The sequence below is a fragment of the Desmodus rotundus genome, chromosome 1 (assembly GCF_022682495.2).
Source record: "Desmodus rotundus isolate HL8 chromosome 1, HLdesRot8A.1, whole genome shotgun sequence".
Lineage (NCBI taxonomy): Eukaryota > Metazoa > Chordata > Mammalia > Chiroptera > Phyllostomidae > Desmodus > Desmodus rotundus.
In genome coordinates, this window is record NC_071387.1 from 113,029,593 (window position 1) to 113,048,065 (window position 18,473).

Below are 18,473 nucleotides of genomic sequence, written 5' to 3' on the forward strand. Positions count from 1 at the left end.
CCAGAAAGACTACGGCATGCATGATTAGAAGGTTGGAACTCTTAGCCTCAACCCCCATCTTCCAGGGAGGAGAGGAGCCGGAGGCTGAGTTCAATCGTCAATGGACATGATTTAATTAATCATGCCTGCATAATGGAAATTCCATAAAAACTCCTAAATAGCAGAGTTTAGAGAGCTTCTGAGTTGATGAACATAAAGGTGCTGGGACTGGAATGTGCTCAGAGAGAAGGGGAGCTCTACACCTACCTCCCCTAATATCTTGCCCCATGCATCTCTTCCATTTGGCTGTTCCTGAGTTGTATGCCTTATAAAACAAACTGATAGTAGTAAGTAAAGTGCCTTGCTGAGTTCTGTGAGTCATTCTAGCAAGTTATAGAACCTGAGGAAGAGGTCATGAGAACCCCATTTGGGTGACAACCTAAGACTTGTGATTGGCATCTGAACTGGGGCAGTCTTCTGGGACTAGGCCTCTTCCCTGTTGTTCTGAGTTCACTCCAGGAAGTTAGTGTTAGAATTGAACTGAACTGCAGGACACCCAGCAGTGTCTGGGAACTAGAGAATTCGTAGGTGTGGAGAAACCCCCCCCCACATTTGGTGTCAGAAGTGTTATGGGTAAAAGCAGTTTACGGGGTATAAGCCCAAGGAAGCTGACTCTGGTCTGTGCACTCTTGACAACTATGCTATTTGGCTTTTACCCTCACTTTCTCCCGGTGAAAATGAAGCTTGGAGAAGTCAGCTAACTTACTGAAGGTCACACAGTGCGTGTCCCCTGTGGTAATTCTACTGCCCTGCTTCGGTGCTCAGTAAATATTGAATGGATGAAGGTGTAAATGGTCGAAATTCGAACTGGTCGATCAGACCTCAGAGCCCACTCTCTCACCTAGTCTAGGTACTGGCCTGAGGTAAGAGTCTAATATAACAACTAACTGATTTAAAGGGAAAGAAAGAAAAGCACGAGCCATCCCTTGTGCCTACTTACCTTTCTTACATCTGTTGCCCTTAGAAGCCCTCCTTGTTCATGTAAAACTGCACTTTCCATCCATTCGGAATCCCTGCCCTTTTATTCTGGAACCTCTTTAGGATGGTTTGGGTGGGGCTTACCCTGGGCATTTGACCCCCCACCCCCAGCAGAGTACCCCCTCCTCTCCCTGGCCAGGTGATTGGCTCACAAATGGCCATGTGATCAAACCAGCCAATTAGAGTCCTCGCCCATGAAGGGTGTGGGGGGCCAAATTCCAATACGACCCCCAAGACTGGAGCCCTCTGGTTCTCACTTACACTGAATAACTGCCCAAGGTCACACCTCTGGAAGTGATTGGGCTGACTGTGGCTTGAGGATTACGGGACTGCAGGGACGTGCTCTTGACCTCCATAGGCACCACTTTACACACGTGCCAGGTTCTGTACTTTGAGGCTCCCGTGAACTGGCCTTCTGACGGCCCAGGCAAACCTCTGAAGTAAGTACTACCATGATGAGTGGCGTGCTGGTACGTGTTTAACTCTCCAGGGGGGGAAAGGCTCTGATTTGTAGCATTTGCCAATTTCATACACAGTGGCTGATTTCAAGCTAGCAACATGAACTCAGCAGCGTGAAAAATACCTGAAAATTTAACAATGGGCTCTGTAAGCCAGTATGAGCTGGCTTTAACACACAATCCTCATTTTATAGAGGAAGAAACTGAGCCTTAGGGATGGTAAGGTAACTCTCCTGGGCACACACCTGTAGAGGGTGGCAAAGCTGGGACTTGAACCAGGTCTGTAAGACTCCAGGGCCTGTGCTCTTAGCCACAATAGATCCCTTCCCTTGGTGGGTAAAGCCGTGTGGCACGTGGCAAGACCTCTGGCCTAGAAGTTGGGCAACCTAACTCTAGTCTCACTTCTGTCACCAAAAGCTGTGTGACCTTGCACAAGACACTGAACTTCTCTGTGCTACCGGTTTCTCATCTATAAAATAGGGCTGGTCCAAATCACCTCTGGCTCCCCTTCTAGTTCGCATTATAACTAGAAATCTAAAGCTCATGCTGAGGACTGAAATGTAAACTCTGTTTCTATTTCAGGAGAAGAAAAACAAGAAGGACCACATGAAAAAAAAAAAAACCTTCTAGCTTATGCTGCCTTTTATGGTTCTGGCCTGGCCCAGCCCTGACTGCAGAGTGTGGGCCAGACTCTGCTGTTCACCAAAACCTGGGCAGCAAACCTTTCAGCACACACCGAGGCCAGGACTCTGCCAAGAGGGTCACGGCTGACAGCAGCTCAGGGCAAGTGCAAGAGAGATTCTCATTTACAAAAACTGATGTCTGTCTTGTCAAGGGCCTTGCCTGTTATGGTATCAGGTGGTAAATAACCTCAAAATGCAAAATGCAGCCAGGAAAGGCCACAGGCATGAGTCACTCCAGACAGTTTCCAGGTACTGGGTCCAATCAGCACATAACTCTGGACTCTTAGAATCACCTATAATTTTTCCTTTGAAAAAAGTGTCCTAAATTCCTTCTGTCTTCATCTGTCTGGGGCATAGTTAAGACCAAAAGTAGCCTGTATTGAAAGGCAAGGAGGATTCTAAGGTCAATTCCTCAATCTCAATGGCTCCCAACCTCGCCTTCCTCTTTTTGATGTCCTCCCTCCTCAGATCCCTCCCCAACCTCCAGTAGCCTCAGCTCCCAGTCACCACTCTGCATTAGTACACACCCGGGGCTTTGCCTGCCTGATCTTGGCTTATCAAGAGGTGACACAGTGGTGCAGAGTGGGTAAGGGCCCGGCCTCTGGAGCTGGACAGGCTGGATTCAAATCCCAGTTGCGGCCTTGCTCATGTTACTTAATGCATGCCTCAGTTTCCCCTTGTATAAAATGGGACGATGATCAAAATTGGATGATGATTAAAATAGGATGATTTAAAGGAGATGATGATGCCCTGGCCAGGTGCTCGGCTGGCTGGAGTGTCATTCCGTATACCAAAGGGCTGCAGGTTCAATCCTGGTCAGGCTGCTTCCGGGAGAAAACCAATCAATGTTTCTCTCTCCCTCTCTCCCTCCTGCCTCCCTTCCCTCCCTCCTTCTCTCTCTAAAAATCAATAAACATATCCTCGGGTAAGGATTTTTAAAAAAATCTATAAAATGGGAAGATAATAGCTCATAGAACATCATCGTCCCAACCATCGTGCCTGGCACACAGTGAGCGTCGTGCAAGACTCAGCTATCGGCATTGTCATCTTCACATCTCCCCACCTCCCCGTGCGGTGCACATTCTTATCCCTAATTTACAGGTGAGGGGTTGGACCTGAGTTCATGCAGCTGGTAGATGGTGAAGCCGGGCCTTAACCAGGTCAGTGTCACTCAAAAGCTAGCACTTTTTACATAATGAAATTTATTCAATACAAAAGCCATCTACCAAGTTCTTTGCCAAAAATACTGAGAACAAATGACAAAAAAGCTGATGTTATGGAGGCTCTGGCCAAGCCTTCAGCTGTGTGTTGACAGGATGTGGAGGGGTTTTTCCAGCTGACCCCAAACCTGGCTGCCTGGGCCCAAAGCTGGGGACAAGGGAGAGGTGCCCAGGAACGAGCAACCACAAAGGTGGCCCTCTGGAATTCTTTAAGGGGCAGAGACTGGGTCCTGTGGTATTCACACCATCCTTGCTCCCCGCCTCTATAAGAAGAGGGAGAGGCACTGGCTGAGTGGGGAGAACTGGGGATTGTCCTGGCCCACCCAGCAGAAGCTGACAGTGGCTGCTGGGTCTCTCACGAAGAGCAGATGCTTCTACAGGAAGGGGAGACCGGTGCTATTTCTCTGTGGGCATCTGCTTAGCCAGCGGCCTTGCTCATTGCTCAGCACCTTCCCAACCAGAGGAAAGGAAAATGAACAGATGGCCAGCAGAGAGAAGGGGGAGCATGGAAGACCCTGCACTTGGAGCCTCGGAGGTGGCAAGAGTAAGTGTCGCGATGCTGAAGGTGCCACCCAAGCCCCAGCCCTCACCACATCACTGCTGAGACTGCTGAGCTCCCTACTGCCAGCCCTGCCAGCCCTGCATCTCTCGCCCTGAGGAGTCTCTCCGGCCACTGGAGTCCTTTCCTCTGGTGTCCATGAGACAGGCCGGGGGAGCCTGGGGGATTAAAGGCTCCTGTGCCTGCTGAGAGCTGGTGAATAAACACCCCAGTGTGCTCACCCGTCAGGCAGGCCACACGGAGTACCCAGGAGGATGGATCACCACCCAGCTGCTCACAGTGCTAAACTGCCTGCTAACACGGCTTTTACTACAGGTCTCATTCCCCACCCCTTCCCTTCTGGTTTTTCTTGGCATCACCCCCTACTCCCAAATAAAAAACTCGCACTCAAAGCTTGGCCTCAGGGTCCGTTTCTAGGGGAGCCCAACTTAGGACAATCGATGACTCTCCCATGGGTCAGTGAGTCCCAGAGAAGGTTGCTGGGTTTGGGCCATCTGACCAGGGCCCATCCTCGACGGCAGCTCCCCTCCTGATGGGACCCTAACAGTAAGCGGCCATGGGGCACACGCCCAGCACCAGGGAAAACCCCACCCACTGCCAGGACCTTCCAAATAGTTGACATTTGCCAGCTCACAAACCCCTGTCTGCCAAGGTTCTTCCGTGGGGACATTTGCCAGAGCGGCAACAATAACAAAGAGAACTGCAGCGGGGCGGCTAAATTAGGAGACACTGACCCTTTTCCCCCTTAAACCACACTCCCTCCAACGTCAAGGCCCCCACTGGTGATGACCAGCTGGACGGTGGATGTGGGGCAGAGCCACCTTCCACCGTGTGGATGCGGGGGGAACTGGAAGGAGAGTAGGTCCATGAGAATCCTCCCTGGACTCTGGGACTTTCGGAAGAGAGGATCTCTTTCCCACCTGTGTGGCCGGGCTGGTAGGAGGGAAGCCTGGGACAACTGGTGGCCACTTTTGCTTCCCCTTGAGAAGTGCCTTCCTGAGAAGAAAGGCAATGGAGGAAGGCAGAGCTGAGAAACATTGCAGCTGAGGACTCCCAGGACACAACCGGAACCCCAGACCCAGCGGTGCCTGGAGCCCACACTACCACACACCTTCTTCCTCTTTGGCCACAGCGAGTTGGAGAGGGGTTCTGCCAGTTTTAACCAAGACTGCTCACAAAAATAGACATTCTGTAGGGGATATAAAGTACAGCACAGAGAATAATCAATTAATATTGCTGTTACTGTGTATGACACCAGCTGGTTACCAGAACATCAGGGGGACACTTTGTAAAGTATACATGGTCGTCTAACCACTAAGCTGTACACTAGAAATTAATACAGAATAATACTGAATGTAAACTGTAATTTAAAAATTAAAATTAAAAAAATAGATATTTGGGGGGCCACCCAAGAAAGTAAATCTCTTTACTTCAGAATCATACAATTCTTTTTTTAAAGGCATCACTACCCTTTGATAGTTGAAGCTTTTTTTAAAGATGATTTTAATTTTTATTTTTAGAGAGAGGGGACGGAGGGAAAAAGAGAGGGAGAGAAACATCGATGTGCAAGAGGAGCATCTATTGGTTGTCTCTTGCACGCGCCCCAGCCAGGGACCCTGCCTGTAACCCAGGCCTGTGCCCTGACTGGGAACCGGACCAGTGACCTTTTGCTTTGCAGGACGTGCCCAGCCCACTGAGCCACACCTGTCAGGGCATAATCATCCCACTCAATTTTCCATTCCTCAGTGAAAACAGCTGTTCCCACACTGACAACTGTCCTAGTTACCAAATCAGATGTCCTTTGGCCATTCCTAAAAGCCCAATCAATGTGGTGCTCCCGAGGAAAGCGGCGAGAACACCCCTCAGACTCTGAAGGCTGTCTTTCCTAAAAGACAGGCTCCGAGCCAAGGCGGAATTCTCCCTAAGGGGACAACACCAAAACCGGTGGAAGGGGAAAATGTGCATATTAATAAAAAATGTGAATATAGTTATGAACAATACTGCCTTATCACGCTCAAGTTACATGGGGCAGATCAACTTACAAAGTCCTCGGGCAGGACTTGCCCTAAACAGATTATTTTATTTCTTTTCCTCCCTTCCCCCACCCCTCCCCTCCCCTCCCCTCCTCTCCCCTCCTCTCTCTTCCCATCCACTCCCCTCCCCTCCCCTTTCCTTCCTTCCTTCCTTCCTTTTTGAAAACCCTCACCCAAGGACATTTTTTCATTGCTTTTAGAGAGAGAGGAAAGGAGAGAGGAAAGGAGAGGAACATCAGTGTGAGAGAGAAACATTGACTGATTGCCTCCCATAGACACCTGGGCAGGGGATCGAACCCACAACCTGAGAATCAAACCTGCAACCTTTCAGTTACAGGTCGACGCTCTAACAGAGACACAGCTGCCAGGGCCCTAAGCAATGATTTATTATTATTATTATTATTATTATTATTATTATTAATTATCACCATCATCCTCCTCACCTGAGGCCATTTTTTTCACTGCTTTTAGAGAGAGAGGAAGGGGGAGAGAGAGGCAGACAGAGAGATAAACATTTATGTGAGAGAGAAACATTGACTGGCTGCCTTCTTGTATGCACCTGACTGGGAATCGAACCCACAACCTGGGTATATGCTGTGACTGGGAATTGAACTCATGACCCTCTGCTCTACGGGATGACGCTCCAACCAACTGAGCCACACAGGCCAGGGCCTAAATAGATTATTTCATAGCAGTTATAAGTATGGTTTTGGAGTCAGTCTCAGGTTCAAGTACCCATTCCAGCTGTGCTGCCCTGGGTAAGTTCCTTACCCTCTCTGAGCCTTGGGGTCCCAATTTATAGAATGCAGGTGCCATAACTATCCATCTGGTAGGGTAATGTGAGTACTGCACCCAAGTAATGTGTTCTGGAACGTGGTGAGTTCCAGAACACATCTGTTGCTACCATCTCTGAATCCTGGCGAAGGCAGTGTGCACAGGCTCCAATTCCTAAAACACAAAGCCCCGAATTCTAAGCATCCAAGGTCTGAAAGGCGTTCCTTTGGAGTGAACAAATCTCAGGTTAAAGCAATTTTTCAAAACATGAATATCCAGCATCCATTGTGCAAATATCACTTTTGATTAAACACATTTTCTTCTTCTGGGCTGAAACCAAACATTCCCCCTCTGTGAAAAATCTGGCTTGGTGATAAAAGATATTACACCCCACACGACTCGGAAGTATCCCCAAAGAACTTCTAAGAGCCCTTAACCTGAGCCTGCTCCTTCCCCGAATGGCTCCATCATACATAATCCTAACGGCACCCTGTACTGGGCACTCGGGCAGCCACAGTGGCTCATTCAACCATCACGACAGCCCACGGTGAATGGAAGAGTCACGTTTCACACCCAGCTGTCCTGCTGCAACAGCCAAACCCTTTCTGCCTTCACCAGCCACCTGGTGTTTCTCAGAATGAGGTCCACAGTTCCCCTGCATTAGAATCTCCCAGCACATTCACTAAAGTGCAGGTTCACCCAAGACTTAGGAAATCGGAATCTGTGAGGGTGGGGCCTGGGAAGCTCCATGGTCACAGCTCCTGGGAGACCCGATGCTTGGGGAAGTAAGAGAACAGAATGACAGACGCCCCAGTCTGTCCGACAGCCTGTGTTACAATGCCCCTGAAGCTGAGTTTGATGTCTTACGACTGGTCCTAAGACATTGAACCCAATGGGGCTCTGCCTTCACACCGTGTCCCAAGCCGGCCACCTATACCAGGTCCAGGCCACTACTGTAACAGGGTGCAGCCAAGTGGGGGGGACCCCAAATAGGGATTTGTAATGGGGTCCAGAACTCAGGGTGTTCAGGAAATATTAGAGAAAAATATATATATGATGCCCTCACCCCCACCAGTCTGAGCTGAGGGACGGGACACATGGAGCAGGGCCATTGAGAGCTGTTTTGTACAGCGACAGCGGTGCAACTAACCTCTGGCATGGTCATTCAACATCTCTATAACCTTTAACTGGGTTCATGGATATGTTAAATGCTGTGGCCATGCTTTGAGCCAGGGAGATGGGAGTGACTTCAACCCAGGATCTAACTGGAAAGCAACTCCCCCTGGTTACAGCGCCTGCGAGAAAGCTTGGAGAAGACTGGCTCCACCCCATACTACGGAGCCCAGTAAAGCTGGAAGAATAGGGAATGCTGGCAGGTGTAACTGATTGTGGGAGGAGTCAGAAATGGGGCTGCAGAGGAAGATTGGCACTGGGATTTAAACCCAGGCGCGACAGCCATGGCAGAGGAGGACCAAGCGGCTTTGGGGTGCTCCCTTTTGCCACGTGGGTTAGGCAGCAGGAGAGACTTTACCTGGAAGAAAAGGGAATAAAGGACTTTTGGTGGTGGGCCATGAGAAGGTGCCACAAGGCTCTGGATTAACTGGAGATCACAGCGGCGGCACAGTGGATGGTACCAGAATGGAGGGGCTGCCTGAAAACAGACTTCTACTTCTTCCCCTGAGATACGGTGCCCCAGACTGGGCAAAGGGGAGAAGGAAGGCCTATGTGCATTTCTGGGTATTCTAAAGAACTTTAGTATTTTAATGAAGACATTAAGTCATTACTCTAAGTCTGTATAACTTTAAATAAATAATTCCTTTCCTTTTCACCAATCTCTGGCATTGAGAGACGTCCTTCCTCTGGCAGCGGGCAAGGCGAACCTGGTAGGTGGGGGGGATCCCCTGGAGGAAAAGGGGGGTCCTTTTGGTAATCGTATATCATTCACTCCCCCCACCGTGGGTCTGTTCTGTAACATCACCGCCTTCCCCTGGAAGATGGCAGCGAATGGCTCCTAACTGGTGCCTCTGCTTCTTTCTCTTCTGCTCCCAACATTTTTATTTTCAACACTGTCAAATACGGGAAAGCTGAGAGAACTGCACAGGGACCCCCTTTACATACATCACCAAGATGCTACAAGACCAATTAATATTAATAATCCTAAAATATTTTTAAAATATGCTGTATTTGCTTTATTGCATATCTAATGATCTTTTTTGAATTTTGAATGCATTTTAAAGTAACTTGCAATAGTACACTTTAATAGTACACTTCTCCCTAAACCCTTCCGCGGGTGTATCACTAACCAGAGTTTAATATTTGTTTATGGCTTTTTTTTTTCAGATAAAATTTTCATACAGTGAAACACACAGACCTGAAGTGTACTAGATGAGCCTGACAAGCGCGTACACCTGTGTGTCCCAAAGCTCTACCAGGATATGGGACAGCCCCGTTAGTCCAGAAACGCCCCCTCACCCCCTTCCAGCCAGTCCCCTGCCCCACTCCCCCATCACAACCACTGTTAAGATTTTCTTCACTGTAGATCAGTGTCATCAATTCTCAAACTTCATATAAATGCAGTCATACGTACGTGCTCTCTTGGGCCTGGCTTCTACTTGGCGTAACGTCTGCGACATTTATCCATGCCGCCGTCTACGTTGGCACTTTGTTCCTCCTTATTGCTGAATACCGTTTCACTATATGAATAGCCCGTAATTTGTTACCCTTTATCCTATTGACGGGCACCTGGCAATTTCTAGTTCGGGGCTGTTATGTGTAAAGTTGCTGTGAATATTCATGTACAAGTTTTTGTGAAGATGTAACATTTTCATTTCTCTTAGATTAACACCTTGGACTGGCATTGTTAGATCATGGGGTAGATATTATTTTTACAAGAAACTACCAGAACTTCTTCCTAAGTGCTAATGCCACTCTATATCCCCACGGCACTGTGAGTTCCAGTTGCTCCACACCCTCACCAACATTTGGTGTTGTCGGTCTTTGTAATTTTAGACATTCTGGACATTGGGTATACAGAGGCATCCCACTCTGGTTTTAATCGGCATCTCCCTAGTGGCTAACGATGCTGAGCACCTTTCCATGAGCTTATAGACAATCTGTATGTGTCTTCACTTGTGAAGCGTCAGTTCAAAACCGCTGCCCATTTTTAAACTGGGTGTGTCTTTTATTTTTGAGTTGTTGGAGTTCTTTCTATATTTTAGATATAAGTGCCTCGTCTCTGAGTGTGTCCTCAATGATTTCTCTCCAGGGCACCCCTCCTCAAAACTTTCTAAGGCTTCTCGTTACACTCAGGAATAAAATCCAAGTCTTTACCTCAGCCGACAAGATCGATGAGAAGCAACCTTTTATACCAGTTCAATCTCATCTCCTACTGCTTTCCCCCTCACTCACTCTACTTAACAGTCGACATGCCACCCCAGCTCCTGCCTCAGGGCCTTTGCACCTGCTATACTCACTGTGTGGAATGCTCTTCTCCTAGATATCCCCCAGGCTTATCCCTCGTTCCATCCAGTTCTCTATTTAGACGTCATCTCTTCACCCATCTAAAGAGCTTCCCCATTCTCACCACCCCTCCATCCCTCTCCAGCCCCTTATCCTGCTTTATTTTTCCTCTTGACATAGACAATGCCAAGATGGCATTGTGTATTAACGCACGTGTTGCCGTGCATCATGTTCTACTAGAGTGTAAGCTCCATGAGGGCAGAGGGCTCTGTTTGCTGCAGAGAACCAGGCTAATGTCTTGGTTATGAGACATCATTTTTTGAGCCAAAGAGCCTCAGTTCTGATGCTCTTAGTAGCATGAACAAGTTACTTAACTTCTCTCTGTCCAGTTGCCCCCTTTTAAAGGGTCCTGGCGAGGATGAATGAGTTAGCATGTGTATGTCATTTAGAACACCGTTTGGCTCATAGAAGACACTAACACATAGCTCTATCAGTGGCCCCAGCCTTTGGGTCACTAAGGACAAGCACCTAACAAATATTCATTGACTACATAAATATTTTATATGTACAATATTTTATGGCATATTTATTATGTACAATATATTCATTATTGTCCTCAACTTGAGGTACTCTCATTTCCAAAAGCTACTTTCTCTGGAGAAGGTCTTATATCCCTACGGATGCACTGCAAGGAGGGAGGGCAGCAGGTAGCCATGTCTCCACCTGACACGAGCGAACCAAGGCCCAGCAGGTTACGTGACTGCAGTCACGACTGAACTGGTGGAAGGGCCGAAACAGGCACTCTCGTCCTTCCTAATGCTCTGCGAGGTTCCCGCATGTCCACGGGCATCTAATGTCACTCCCTCCCTTGCCCTTCTTCCCAAAGCTACGATCCCAACAGCAGATTAGCTGCCTGTATCCTGGATATTTTTCTGGCTCAAAACAGTTGACTGAAGAACTATCTGGACACCCATGTTCGTAGCAGCATTACTGGTAACAACCCAAAGTGTGCGTCAGTGGATGGACGGACAGACGAAACGTGGTCTGTACAGACCTGCCACATGCTGCAACATAGATGAACCCTGAGGACATCACACTAAGTGAATAAACCAGTAACAAAGGACAAATATTGTATGATTTCACTCACGTGAGGTACCTAGAGGAGACAAATTCACAGAGACACAAAGCAGAACGGCGTCTGCCAGGGGCCGGGGGAGTGGGGAGTTGGTGTTCGTGGGGACAGAGTTTTGCTTTTGCGAGATGACCGGGTTCTGGAGACGGCGGGCGGGGAGGGCTGCCCAACAGTGTCAAGGTACTTCACACCACTGAACCACACACACTTCAAATTGGTGCGACGGTGAATTTTGTGTGTATTGTACCACAATTACTAACAATTAAAAAAAAACCCGAGTTGCATCTACATGGATTTCACGTCCAATGGCCACAGCTTCAATTCACGTCAGTCTGCGCGGCTGAGCAGACTTGCTCTCAGAGACCAGTGCAGCTATGTCGATCACCCCGCACACTTCACACTTCTGTGTCTTTATTTCCATGACCTTTTAAGCAAACCTTATCAAGGAGACCAAAAAATGTGCAGTAGCTCCATTAGCTACTAATTTCTTGAATGCCAAGATCAAAGACACACTGTTCAAAGGCACACGACGTCAGGGACATTCTACCGTGAGCCAGAGGATGCCTGCATGCGGGCCCTACCAGCCACCCAACCACGGGTTCTCCAAGGCAGAGAATTAGAACTAGGTCCCCACAGTTAAGTTACTCTGACCACAGACACCAGGAAGTCGGATGAATGCAAGAAACCACAATGCTGGCTTCTGCCCACCACACAACGGCCTCTTCCCCCCCATTCAGCTGACCAACCACGTGTGTCGGTGAAGGTGGACCCTGGTCTCCTACGACAACCAGCAATGACATCCATTCTGATGGCCTCAGCGCACTGTGTGAGGATTCTGTTTTCCATCTCCCATGCAGGCCAGTTTGCTTGAGGTGGATTTTTGTTCAGAACAGTATCACCTTTTCCACACAAGGAATGAAGCTAAGCAGTTATCTGGATATCTGCTCCTCACACCCTCCATCCTTGGCTCTGCCCCCAACAACGGTCTCTCCCTGAAAAACCACCCACACCCTTCATGGACCATCTTGCCCATCTCGGCAGATCCTGCTGCTGTCCCCCAACTTCCATTCTCCCCTTCTTCCACAGCAGGATTCCTCACACTATCTCAGAACCATTAACATTTTTGGTTGGGTCACTCTCTGTTGTGGGGCCTGTTATGTGCACTGCAGGAAGTGGAGTGGCATCCCGGGTCTCCACCCGCAAGATGCCAGTAGCACCTCCCTCCACCAGACCCAAAATGTCTCCCAGCACTGCCAAATATTCTGAGGGCAAAAGAGCCCCTGGTTCAGAACCACTGTTTAGAGTGTAGGAGCTTCAGGTAGGCCCATGGTTGCCTGGCTGAAAATCAGATCTCCTAGTCTGGTTCACGGCCAATGACTGACTCCCTTGCCTGAAGGACGAACCATACTGCAGTGCACCCTGGTCCAGAGTCACTGCCCCAGCCCAGACCAGGCCAAGGCTAGGCCTCACTTGACATCATGCCCTCACCTGGCTGTCACCCTTTACCTAAACTGCGAGAAGAGACACAGACACACACAGAGAGAGAGAACACCATGTGACGGCAGAGGCAGAGATCAGAGCGGTCAGCTCCATGACAAGGAACAGGAAGAACCAACACAAGAAACCAGAGAGAGGCAGGAAGGACTCCCTTTAGGTTTCAGAGGGAACACGGCCCTGCCAACACCTTGAGCTTAGACTTCTAGCTCCCAGACTGCGAGACAATAAATTTCTGAATTTTAAGCCACCCAATCTGTGGTGCTTTGCCACAGCATCCCTAGGAAAGGAATCCACATTCAAATTCCTATCCCAAGCTCTGCTTCAAGGAAACCCAGGCACGGACACCTGGCCTTTCCACTCAAAGAGCATGAAGAGCAGAGCAAGCCTGAGGCGGGAGAAAGGAGTCCCTTCCTGCCTCAGTTCCTGTGAGCCTTTCTTTGTGTGAGAAGGGAGGAAAGGAAGAGGGAGGGAGGAAGGAAGGGAAAAGGGGAGAAAGGAAGTGACAGAGGGAGGCAAAGGGGTGAGAGAGGGAAGGAAGGAAAAGGGGAAAAAAAGGAATTCACTTTGGGGAATCCTTTCTTCCTTCCATCCTGCATTCATCCAACAAATAGCTCGGAGCACTACCACATGCCAGGCACCCCTCTAGGTGCAGGGGATAGAGAGGTGAACAAAGTAGACAATATTTCTGCCCTCATGGGGTTTACCTACGAGCATGGAGGGCAGACCCTAAAGTGTATGGTCCAGGGGATGAGGACAAGTGCTGTGGAGAAAAGTAAAGCAAAGGAAAGGCATGTGGAGTATCCAAGGCGGAGGCAGCCACCTAAACAGGGTGGTGCAGGGGACACAGCCTCTGCTGTCAGCTACAGGTGCTCCCGTAGTCCTGCCCGATGTGGTCTCAGATCAGGCAGAGAGCAGCACACCTGGCCCTGGCCTCTCTCTCTTTGCTGCCACAGCCCTTCCGTGAGGTTTGGGGAGCCCACTTGGCCAGTGTGCAAGGGCAGAGTCCACGCTCCAGCAGACTGAAAGTTCGCCCCCACCCTGCTCCAGAATGGAGACTTTAAGAACAACCCTGACCACCAACGCTCCCTCCTTCCTGTGTCCTTTTCAGCCCTCGCTCCTACTTCCTGGGATCACCTCCCAAATAAACCTGGTCCTTGCCTTGGCCGCAGCACTCAGAAGAACCAAACTACGGCAGATGTGCCAGGAAGGCTTTGCTGAAAAGGGGTATTTCAACCAAGACCTAAAGAAGGCAAGATGTGGGGGTGTCCAGATTCTCTGCATCTCCAGGACCTTCCCCTGATGTGAAGAATGAAGCCTGGCCATAAAGAAATTATTTTATTAAGTGGGTCTCCCTCTTTCAACTGTAATCTCTTGACAGTTGAAAATCCAGTGATGCCAAATATTGAGGAGGATCCATGGAAAGCTCCCAGGACATCCTGCCCATGTGATGGGAGGGAGGATTTGGGATCGGAGCAGACACTGTCAACACCTTGCCCACTGTCTCCCGGCCACGACCACTTCAGGACACCCGGGCCTGTGTCTCACTGCCAGCAGGTGCACTTTTTCCCATTTGCGGATGTCAAAGGTCTCTATCGGACAGTGTAAGAGGCCAGAAATGCCCAGAATAGGCCTCCCTGTCCCCCAACAGCCCTCATTCAGTGGCTGAGAGTAGTTGGTGTATAAAAACCCCAGCTCCCTTGCCCCTCCAGTGGAAAGACTCTAAGGCATATGTCTGACCTGCCCCCCAGTTTTCCCTGCAGGTTTCAACTCCAGTAACCCATGGTGGTACCGGCCCCAAAATACCTCCTTCATGTGCCCTTCCCACTTCCTTCTGGTGTTTCCTCCAGTGTCACAGCCCTAGTAAATTACTTCCCTTGCTTCAGGGTCTTTTTCTTGGGGAATCCAGACTAAGAGATGGACAAATCTCCCATCTTTAAAGCTGTGTACAGACACATACACTCTGATGGGGGCGGCGTGGGCAGGCCCTCTGGTCCTCATGTTTAAAATCTGTACCCCAAATGTGGTCCTGGATCATTAAATCACTGGCCAGCAGAGTTCAACTTTAAGAGGCACCTGGGTGTGTTTGATGCAAAATAACCCCACCTACATCATACAGGGTTGTTGTCTGCGGCGTAGATGGGCTAGACCGGCCTCCACTGGCTGGGTCTTTTCCTTCCCTTGGGCCCCCACCACATTCTGCACCCAGAGTGGATGCACTGCTGTCCTTCAGCCCACAGAATGCCCAAGGAAGGGACTCTAACAGCCACTGGGGCCGGAGCCGAGTCCACGGCTGGTGTCTCAAGCAGCTCTGCATGTCCCTGAGCTGGCATCTCACAATTTACCTGAAAAACATTTACCTATCTTCCTGTTCTTCAGTCCTCGTTTTATTTTTTCCAAATCAATTTCTGCAAGTCAAAATGACTGATAGCTTCATACCCAGGACAATCACCCTCCTTATTAAATAACCCAGCGTGGATGACCCAAGAGCTCCCAGAGTGGTGGTGGTTGCACGAATCTATATATGTGATACGATGCCGTAGAAGCGCGCACGCACGCACACAGAGCGGCGCACGCGGAAACTGGTGAAAAGCGAATGAGGTCTGCATCTTAGCTGGCAACGTCAGTTTCCCAGTGCTGCTGATGTAAGATCTTACTCCGGCTGTGTAAGATTTGTCATGGGGCTGCTAGATGAAGGGTGCATGGCGACTCTCTGTTCTGTGTGTGCAACTTCTTGTAAGCAGAAAACTATTTCAAAGTAAGAAGTTTTAAAAATGCAAAAATTTTTAAAATATAAAATAAAACCCCTCATTTAAAAAAGTAAAAAGAGCTCTCAGAAGAAGACACCACAGAGCCACCCCTTACCTGGGAACTGGGAATCAGCGCCTTCCACCAGTGCCCGCCTTTCACCAGGTCGACCTCGCACAGAGGTACAGACACCTTCCCAATGACACAGTGGCGTGAGAACTTATCGAAATCCACCACGGTGAGGAGCAGGGTCCTCCTCTGCGCTTCTAGGAAGGGGATCTCGAAGGTGTAGCGCTCCTCGAACACGGGCTTCTGGGTCTTGCGTTTGACGCCCGTCTGCTTAGAGTTCTTCTGGTCCGGCAGGAGGCAGATCTTGACGTAGGGGTTGGAGTGGGCCATGTCCTGGCGCGAGCCGTCGTGGGAGATGGGGGGTGGCAGGTCCCGGGCCTCGATCACCCGCACCGTCAGGTGGTTGTGCAGCAGGTCGTACTGGGTGCTGAAGTGCAGCATGCCCAGCTGGTACTTGGACAAGATCTCTTCGTCCGTCAGGAAGTCCACATCGTCGTTGTTGGAGTCGAGGGAGTACAGCCGGGGCTCGAACTTTCTGAAATAGTCATCTGGGGTATAGGTCCGTCTGAGCACCGAGGGCTGGATGGGCTCCTTCTTGGCGCCCAGGACGCCGAACTCGATGGGTTTAATATCGATGAGCGGGGAGCTGGGTCGTCTGGACTCCAGACCTAAATAGCCGCCAGAAATAACAATTAACATCGCCATGCAGGGGACGGGGCCTGGGCCACTTCGGGAGATGGGCAACGTCTCCCAGATTCTCACATCACCCACCCCGCTTCATAACGCTCTTGACTACCTGCTCTCCGCACCTTGAAAGCCTCTCATTTATTCTCTAGCAGGCAGCATGGCGGCGCATCAGCTCCATCACCATGATCGCGGCAGCTAAGCGCCAGGCATGGTTAAATGCATCGCACGCATCAAGTCATCCAGTCTTCACAAGGTTACTAGCTAACGACTACTCCGCAGCCCATCCCCCCACAGCCATTTTACAGGTGAGGAAACAGAAGCACGAATTAACTCGCCCAAGGTCACACAGGTAGTAAGAGGAGAAACTAAGGGTCAAGCCTGGCCTGTGTGGCCCCAGACCCTTGACTCTAACCTTTACCGGGTACTGCCTCTACGTTCAGAATGGGACTCTGGGGCCAGCCAGAGTGCTTGGTCAAATTCCAACTCAGCCACTTACCAGTAAACCATGTGACTAGGGGCACATTTTTAAAACTCTCTGGGACTCAGTTTCCCCATCTGTGAAATGGAGCTGATAATGGCACCACCTACCTCAAAGTACCAATTGTACTTCTTCAAGGATCCTATTCAGGGAGTTCTTGGGTTTTACCTTCCTTCCTCCTCTCCACCCAAATCATGCCATTTAGTCAAATACATAGAGGGGATGGCCTGTGGGTCAAATTCAACCCATAGGTACATTTTGTTCATATTTAAACGGGAGAGAGTTTCATATGAAAACCCAGATTGCCAGTTTCTTTTTAGAAAAATCAGGCAATACGGGGCTCACAATCCCACACGGCTGCAGCTGAGAACCTGCTTCCCTTTCAGCAGGGCACGCTCTTCCCAGCTGTGCGCACCCTCCCAGTGCCTCTCCAGGTTGGTTCCCATTCGACACTGCCTTAGGGTGATACCCATCCCTGCCCCACCCTCTGCACTCAGTTACTGACGCAACCCACCTGGACCCTGGAGTCACTAGGATTCGCAAGCCCTGCTGTGTAACATGGTAACACTCGCCTTTTGGGGTCTGAAACAATATAGGCTGACAATGTCAATCAAGAGAGCCAATTCAATGAAAAGTGATAAGTAAAACCAAAAATCAGTCAAAATGATCGCTCTGACTGAACTTGGCAGAAGTCAGGTGCAATGCACTTCTGTCCCATTGTCACATCTCTGTCATCCTGTCTCCTGGACTGTCATCCCACTCTGCCCCTCCCCTTGTCCTTCACGTGCTTCCTTGGGGGTGCTGCTGAGTGACTGGGAAAGTCAGCTCTCCTCTCCTGTGCTCGGAACCCAGCTAACAGGATTTTGACCCGTGGACTCTGAGGGCAGGCTGAGCAGCACGGGACTGCTAGGGACGGGCCCTCCGCCCCGCCCCCGCAGAGAGGCTTACTTGAAATCCGCCGGGTCAGGCTGTACGTGGACTTAGACATGTCTGAGGACGAGCATCTTCGATCTGGGGAGCTGGTACGTGGGGTCAGCGGGACGTCACTGGCTGTGTGGACAGAATCCCTGTCCTTGTCACTGCTCCTGCTGGCCATCCTATGGGAGGGAAGAGGTCTCAATGGTTGTCAAAGAATCCCCAGGGACTGGCATCTCTGTGCTTTGGAGGAGAGACCCGTGAGGAAGTAGCTCTCGGGCCCGGGTAATACAACTTAGAATAATGCAAATTTGAAACAGTGTAGTAGCTCTAAACTCTCCACAGTGTCTTGCTTTTTGCACAAACTATGAAGTGATATGAATACATATTTCCCAATTTAGAACAATCAGTCAAAGCTGGGCCTGGGGGGAGAGACATGGAAACTTTTTTTTAAGAAAACCCTTTTTTAAAAAGATTTTATTTATTTTTAGAGAGAGGAGAAGGGAGGAAGGAAGGGAGGAAGAGAAACATCAATGTGTGGTTGCCTCTTGTACACCCCGCACTGGGGACCTGGCCCACAACCCAGGCATGTGCCCTGACTGTGTATTGAATCAGGGACCCTTTGGTTGTAGGCTGGCACACAATCCACTGAGCCACACACACCAGCCAGGGCAGGACACGGAGGCCTATCTAGGAAATGGCCATGGTGGTGGTGGGGATGGGGGGCGCGCCACTTTGACTGAGTCA

The 18,473-nt window shown here is 49.8% G+C and overlaps 1 protein-coding gene across 7 annotated transcripts in view; it reads right to left on the reverse strand.

Annotated features, from left to right (window-relative positions):
- The window catches only part of SYT17 (synaptotagmin 17), a 70,563-nt gene that overhangs the window by 41,555 nt on the left and 10,535 nt on the right, over positions 1–18,473 (reverse strand). For all 7 annotated transcript variants that reach the window (XM_045204601.3, XM_045204600.2, XM_053929542.1 and 4 more), the window contains 2 exons: positions 17,760–17,908; positions 15,695–16,314 (listed from right to left, as the gene is read on the reverse strand). In XM_045204601.3, the coding sequence (XP_045060536.2) occupies positions 15,695–16,314; positions 17,760–17,907 (768 nt within the window). In that variant the 5' untranslated portion in view covers position 17,908. The remainder of the gene's footprint in view (positions 1–15,694; positions 16,315–17,759; positions 17,909–18,473) is intronic.